Below are 7,500 nucleotides of genomic sequence, written 5' to 3'. Positions count from 1 at the left end.
TGTCTTTGTCTTGGGATGAGATTACTTGGTTTTGTCCTGGCCCAGGCCGGATACCTTAGCTGGGAGAGAAAAAGTCAAAAGTATAGAGTTTTGGGAGATGATATTTTTTGTCTTGTAAATCATCACTTTTTAAGCACTGTATTATGTTTTGTATATATATTATATATATGATTTGTAAACATTTGAGTGTGCCCCTCTGAGTAGGGACCTGTTCTTGTGTCAGGATGAGACTTTTAGGTGATCTCAGACTAAGTACTTTGATAGTGTGCTCTCGGAATCTACATTTCTTTCCTATTTGAACCAATTCCTCTTTGCTTTACCTTTTCTTCGGTGCTTTAATTGTAACTCTGGGACTTTTTACCATCTCATTTTCTTCCTTTTTCCATGACCTTAATGTGTTGCAAGAGCCGAAAAAAAAACAACATAAAACAAACAAACAAACAAACAAGTAAATGTAACCCATCGAGCCGGTCAGGTATTATGTCGGACAATTTTTAATTCGTGTTTTTCCAATTACATCATAATGGGATCTCAAAGAACTTAAAATTGTGTATCAACTTTGTTTATAATAGGGGTCCCGATAGCTCAGTTGGTAGAGCACTCGCTTCACACGCAAAGGGACCAAGATCGATCCCGGGTGCAGTCGAGATTTTTTCGGACCCTCCTGTCCACCCAGCGGTAACTGGATAGCTGCGTCTATTAGATTTGACGGAAAATACTTTGCGATTCGACTTGCATCCTATCCAAAGGATAGCGAGCAATTGCTATTGTATGTTTCACGCTATAGAAACAGGGATAAAGTCCATGAGCCTAATGGCTCTGAAGGACTACTTTTATTTTGTTTGATTTATACTTTCCCAACAATTGAAAAAGCTTTTCTTGCTATAATGAGTCAGTGACAAATCCTTAGTTCACAGTTTTCCAACAATTTAAAAAGTCTTTTTTTCTGAAACGTTAATGGCGTATCCTTGATTTTTGAGTTAGTTATTTTCCATTATTCACCTCAAAGGGCTTTACAAAAATAAAATCGTTTCACATGTTTGTTTGTTTTGTTTTTTTTTTTTTCGATGGGAATTAATATTGTGAGACTTGGGGTTTATACTCGCCTTCAGACTGGAAGGTCCAGGGTTCGAGTCCCCCTCTGGTTCGGCGTGCAATTGAAGGCTCTTTACTCAGTTTCTCTCACTGTACATTCTATGTGTAATATGAATACCTGACCACTTACAGCGTTATCTCTGCCGGAAAAAATAGTAATATCGCCTAACAGGGGCAATTCTCGTCCTACATGTTGAGTATCGTTGTTGGCTGTGGACCCCTCGTAAAGCTCTTCGAGCATGTTTAGCTAGTGGATATTGCGCTATATAAGAAATCCGGTAAAGGAAAAACCAACACAAAAACAACATTGATTATTTTGGGTCGAACGTTACAAAAGTGACCATTTGGAACAACTTCCACTCTTTCTGATTTATCTTATACTTGTTCCGTCGTATTCTATTTTAAGGAAAATAATATAAACATGGCATTATATAAAGGTAATTGTTTTTATGCCTTCCGCTGCCAAGGTCGACAGAACGTGTAGCCTCAGCAGCTCTCCTTATCTCAGATGTGATTGATTTCCACGTCCAGCCATATTGTGCGATGATGGATATTATATTCATTTATTCTTCCTTTCTCTTGAGTTGAGAGTTTGGCTTGTTATCTCTCCAATCCGAAACTCCACAATCCGGATGTCCCTGACAGGTTGGCTTGGGATGGGTTTATCTTCTTCTTTATTTGTACACGTGGGTCCCCATAGCTCAGATGATAGAGCACTCGCTTCACAGGCAAAGGGACCAAGATCGATCCCGTCTGCAGTCGAATTTTCTTCAGACAACCCCCCCCCCCCTTTCCTGTCCACTAAGCAGTGAATGCTGGGTAGCTGAGTCTGTTAGATTTGGCGGAAAGTACTTTGCGAGAGACTTGCGTCCTATCCAAAGGATATCAAGAAATTGCTATTGTCCGTTTTTCGCTCTAGAAACCGGTAAAAACTCCGACTCCATAGGCCCAATGGCTCTGAATGACTACTTTTTTGTTGTTAATTTGTACACGTTAGGGACTGATTCCACTATCCGGATGTGCCTGTAATCGGGACTAAATGCTGGGAACGGAGGTGTTCTAATAGGCTTCAACAGTCGTGACGTCACTTCCCTCCTAATGACGTATAGTAACTTAGTAACGGTTCTAAATTATCGGAATAATGACGCAGGCCCTTATGAAATACTTCCCCGAGGAGCATAAAAGTGTATCCAGAGGAGAAAAACATTAAAAATCTGATCATGTTTTGCCTTTTATACATTCTGATCACATGAAATGTGAAAAAGTTCTAGCCAGCATGAAGAATATAAAGTAATAATAATAATTATTATTATAATAATGTTGAAAACTTATATTATAGCGCTATAACCCCGATACACCAGACTCTAAGTGCCGATTTATTTTGTTTAGAACCAAGCTGCTGGTTGCTGGGTGGACGTGACATCAGACTATTGAACCGAATTAGAGATATGTGACTGAATAATATTATACTAGTGGAGAACCCGTCATGTTGGGGAGAAATAGGGACCAATCATTATGCCTCTACATATATTCTAAATGACCATTTGAGTCAAGGGCTGATAGAATTAACAATAACTTTAAAAAAGATTTGCAAGTTACTACTCGTATATCAGTCTATAAAAGATTTTTTTTTAACTTGCCAGTAATTCTGTCACTAACTCAATCAATCACTCACTCACTCACTCACTCATTCCCATGTCGGCGGGATGCAGACGTCAGTACCTTAAGCCATTCCCCAGGGTATCTGTCCTTTTTCAGAAGGCTATTAAGATCCACACCTGTCCATTCTTTGATGTTGTCTTGCCATAGTTTTTTTTTTTTCTGTCTTCCTCTTCTCCTTCCTCTGTCCCTCTACAGTGTCCTGCATGACAGTCTTGCACAGATTATCATGGCGGACAGTGTGTTCGAACCATGACAATTTCCTCCTTTTGACCATTGACAACAGTGGTTCACTGTGCACCTGCTCGACCCTCTACCTCTTCTAAAATATCTTTATTAGTCCTGTGCTCCAAATATAGAACCCTCGGGATTTTCCGATAGCTCTTATTTTGAAAAGCTCAGATTCGCTTTTCTTGATCTGCAGTGAGAGTCCATAGAGCAGGATGGATAGTACCAGCGATCTGTATCATTTCAACTTAACTCCAAAATGATTGTTACTGTTCCATATGGTGTTGAGTCTTGTCATGGCTGCTATTGCCATTCCAATTCTAACTTTCACCTCTGCTGTGCTAGTCCAATCTTCAGTGAGTAGCACTCCAAAATAATTGAATGAGGTGGCTTGCTTTAGGTTTTCACCGTTGACATTGACATTGATTCTCGTCTGAGGGTTGTATCGGCTGCTTGTTAGAATTTTACGACTTTTCGGAATTGATCTCCATCCCATATGGACAAGCTGTTTCTGATATCGGTAAACGTCTGTAATTCTGTGCTCTTTGACAAAAATTAAGCATGGGTGGTATGGAACAACGTTAACAGCCAACCCTATTTCTATATATATATATATATATATATATATATATATATATATATTATATATATATATATATATATATATATATATATATTATGTTATGATATTGTTATATATATGATTGTTTATGAGTGCTGGTGGGTACTTGTAGATACTAGAGTGTTCGATAATATTAATTAGAGCATGTAAAATGAATTTACGGCGAAGTGGCCGAGTGTTTAGGGCATTGTACTATGACCTGGAAGGTCCCGGGTTCGCGCCCCGCTTCAGGGACTTTCTTTTTTTTCCTTAAGCAAGATTATTAACTCTCAATTTGCTCACTTGGACAACATGGGTGATTCCTGTTGACATCAGACATTTTGTTTGATTAATTATCTACATTCCTTCGTGGAATGCCTAGGCGACGATATCTTATGATGTTGTGGCGGAAGGACACACACACACACACACACGCACATACACACATACACACACACACACACATATATATATATATATATATATATATTTATATATATATATATGGATATAAGGTTATCCCTTTTTAAATTTTTTTGTTTTTTTTTTTTCTTCCAACAGACTGTCTATATGCTTAGACTATCACCACATTGCCGTAGAGGAGGAGAGGGAGAGGGAGGGGGTGAAGAGGTGGAGAGAGATTAAAGACAAATTACAGAACCCTGAAGAGGTTGACGATGAAAGTATTGCAGCTATCAAACAAGGTAATTGTGTCTTGTTAATTCATCATCATCATCATCATCATCATCATCATCATCATCATCATCATCATCATCATCATCATCATCATCATCATCCTCATCATCATCATCATCATCCTCCTCCTCATCATCATCATCAGTTTTGTCGTTTTCATCATCATCATCATCATCATCATCATCATCATCATCATCATCATCATCATCATCATCATCATCATCATCATCTTGTCATTATCATCCTTATCATCATCATCATCATCATCATCATCATCATCATCATCATCATCATCATCATCATCACAACCCACCATCAATATCACCATCAAAAACAAACTTCGAAAAACACTTTCCCACCACCACCACCACCGTCATCATCATCATCAACACATATTATTTTCTCAATATTAAATACAGGCAACACCGCCGCGACAGAAACAGTAGCAGAGCAAGAGGAAGAACACGACTACATCGAAGTGATACCAGACTCTGCCTCCGACGACTCGGTGGATGACGATCCATACTGTGATGAAGGTACCGTGGCGACGTGCTCTAATGGTATAGATAGTATGCGCTTGACTAAGAAGCTCATAACATTGCCATCCGGAAGTAAAACGGATCAACACATAAAGCTCTGTGTAACCTTGAAAGTTTATAGTCTGGATAAGACAAAGTTTTAAAGTTTCAAAGTTTATTCAATCTTAGGCTTTCGCCAATAAATCAACAATTTGATGATAACATACATGAAAGTGGGGGGGGGGGGGGGGGGAATGAATAACTAAAAATGAAATGGTAAATGGAACCAAAACATAAACTGATACACCCACAAAATACAACATGTAATACATACATATATATATAATAATACATTACGTATATAATATATAATAAAAAATAATAATAATAATATAATAATAATGAAAGATAATAATAAGAAGAAGGAAGAAGAAGAAGAAGAAGAAGAAGAAGAAGAAGAAGAAGAAGAAGAAGAAGAAGAAGAAGAAGATACAGTTAAGTGAGAATTACTCATAAACGCGGATGGAAAAAAACAATAACAAAGACCCGAGTGACATCAACTTCATTCTATCTATAACAGTCGCCCTCAGACCAGAAGGTCCAGGGTATGATTACCGTTTTGAGTGGAGCATAGTTGAGTCCTTGGAAAAGGCTCTTTACTCACAATCTCGCATTCACCGCACTCACCTGTAATATGAGTACCTGGCCGTTAACATGGTTTTCTCTATCCAAACAAAAATTGTAAAATCGCCTAACAGGTTTCTTAACTGTTGTTGATAACTAGGTACCCCATGTAAAGTGCTTTGAGCACATTATTTAGTGGAAATTGCGCTCAATTATAAATGCTCATTTTTAATGGAGTTATCATTGTAATGGGAATAAAAGTAACTTGAGAGCTTTGATATAGAGCAATAATCACTAGTCGTTCTCAAAGCGCTTTACATGGGGTCCCAAACCAACAGCAACACGTAACATGAAGGACGTGTCATGAGCCCTGAAAGGCCATAATAAATATTTGGGGTTTTTTCCGACAGAGACAACACTGTTAAAGGCCAGGTACTCATTTTACACCTGAGTACAGTGAGAGAAAGTGAGTAAAGAGCCCTTGTCAAGCACTCAACTGTGCGCCGCGTTGGGTATTTTGTTCTGTTTTGAAGTTGTTAAATTCATTTTTGTTTATTACTTTTTACAGTCCACAGCTTCTACTTCTAGCAGCTTAGTATCACTTTGAATATTGTATAGATAGTATGCGCTTGGCCAAGAAGCTCATAACATTGCCATCCGGAAGTATAACGCATCAACACACAAAACTGTGTGTAACCATGAACGTTTATAGTCAGGTTAATACAATTCAGTGAGCATTACTCATAAACGCGGATGGCAAAAAACAATAACAAAGACCTGAGAGACGTCATCTTCGAACTATCTATATTGTATGTTATTCTTTGTATAGATAGTATGCGCTTGGCTAAGAAGCTCATAACATTGCCATCCGAAAGTATAACGGACCAACACACAAAAGTGTGTGTATTCATGAACGTTTATAGTCGGGTTAATACAGTTCAGTGAGCATTACTCATAAACGCGGATGGCAAAAAACAATAACAAAGACCTGAGTGACGTCATCTTCGAACTATCTATAGTCTGGTTAATACAGTTTAGTGAGAATTACTTATTCACGCGGATGGCTAAAACAAAACCAAAAAAAACAAAAACAAAAAAAAAAAAACAAACACAATAATAATGCCCCGACTGACGTCAATTTCGATCTGTCTATCTTTTTGAGTGTTTTCCCTCGTAGCAAAATCCTTTGCTTGTACCTGGATGGTTCATTTAGGCTTGCGTTTGAGCTTTTATCTAGCGCAATATCCACTAAACGTCCCCAAAGCGCTTTACAAAGGGTCCCTGACCAACAGCAACACGTGAAATGTAGAATGATACATAATATGACGCCTGTTGGCCGATATTACAATTTTTTTTAGACAGAGACAACGCTGTTGACGACCATGTACTCATTTTACATTGAGTACGGTGAGAGAATGTAAGTAAAGAGCTTTTTCCAAGGATTCAACTATGCGCCGAGCGAGGCTCGAACCCAGGCCCTCCCCATCAGAAAGCGAGTGTCATACCACAAGACCACATAGTTGACTTCACTCGGGTCTTTGTTATTGTTTTTTTTTTGCCATACATGTTTATGAGTAATTCTCAATTAACTGTATTAACCTATAAAAGTTCATGGTTACACATAGTTTTGTGTGTTGGTCCGTTATACTTCCGGATGGCAATTTTGGGAACTTTTTAGCCAAGTGCATACTATCTCTAGATAATATGCGGTTGGCTAAGAAGCTCACAACACTGCCATCCGGAGGTATAACGGACCAATACACAAATCTATGTGTACGATTACACGTTTTTAGTCTGGATAATACAGTTTAGTGAGAATTACTCATAAACGCGGATGGTAAAAAAACAATAACAAAGACCCGAGTGACGTCATCTTCGTTCTATCTATAAGTTGACGAAGGCTAAACTCCAACCCGTAACCTAAAGATCAGCTCACAAGACGATTGGCGATTGGCGTGCGCCTTTCGCATTCTTGTTTTCTCAAATTTGGAAATCCTAACGATTTACATGGAAAATCCTCTTCACATCAAAGAACAGGAAGTCTTTTGATTTAGGATTTAGCTTTCTTCAAAAAAACTA

The 7,500-nt window shown here is 38.3% G+C and overlaps 1 protein-coding gene across 6 annotated transcripts in view; it reads left to right on the top strand.

Moving 5' to 3' along the window:
- The window catches only part of LOC144956475 (uncharacterized), a 29,680-nt gene that overhangs the window by 14,781 nt on the left and 7,399 nt on the right, over positions 1-7,500 (top strand). For all 6 annotated transcript variants that reach the window (XM_078886998.1, XM_078886997.1, XM_078887001.1 and 3 more), the window contains exons 3-4: positions 4,145-4,287; positions 4,699-4,815. In XM_078886998.1, the coding sequence (XP_078743124.1) occupies positions 4,145-4,287; positions 4,699-4,815 (260 nt within the window). The remainder of the gene's footprint in view (positions 1-4,144; positions 4,288-4,698; positions 4,816-7,500) is intronic.

This window comes from Berghia stephanieae, chromosome 11, assembly GCF_034508935.2.
Source record: "Berghia stephanieae isolate SIO BIC M18660-M18661 chromosome 11, UCSD_Bste_1.3, whole genome shotgun sequence".
Classification (NCBI taxonomy): Eukaryota; Metazoa; Mollusca; class Gastropoda; order Nudibranchia; family Aeolidiidae; genus Berghia; species Berghia stephanieae.
This window is presented reverse-complemented; position numbering and strand designations above follow the sequence as displayed.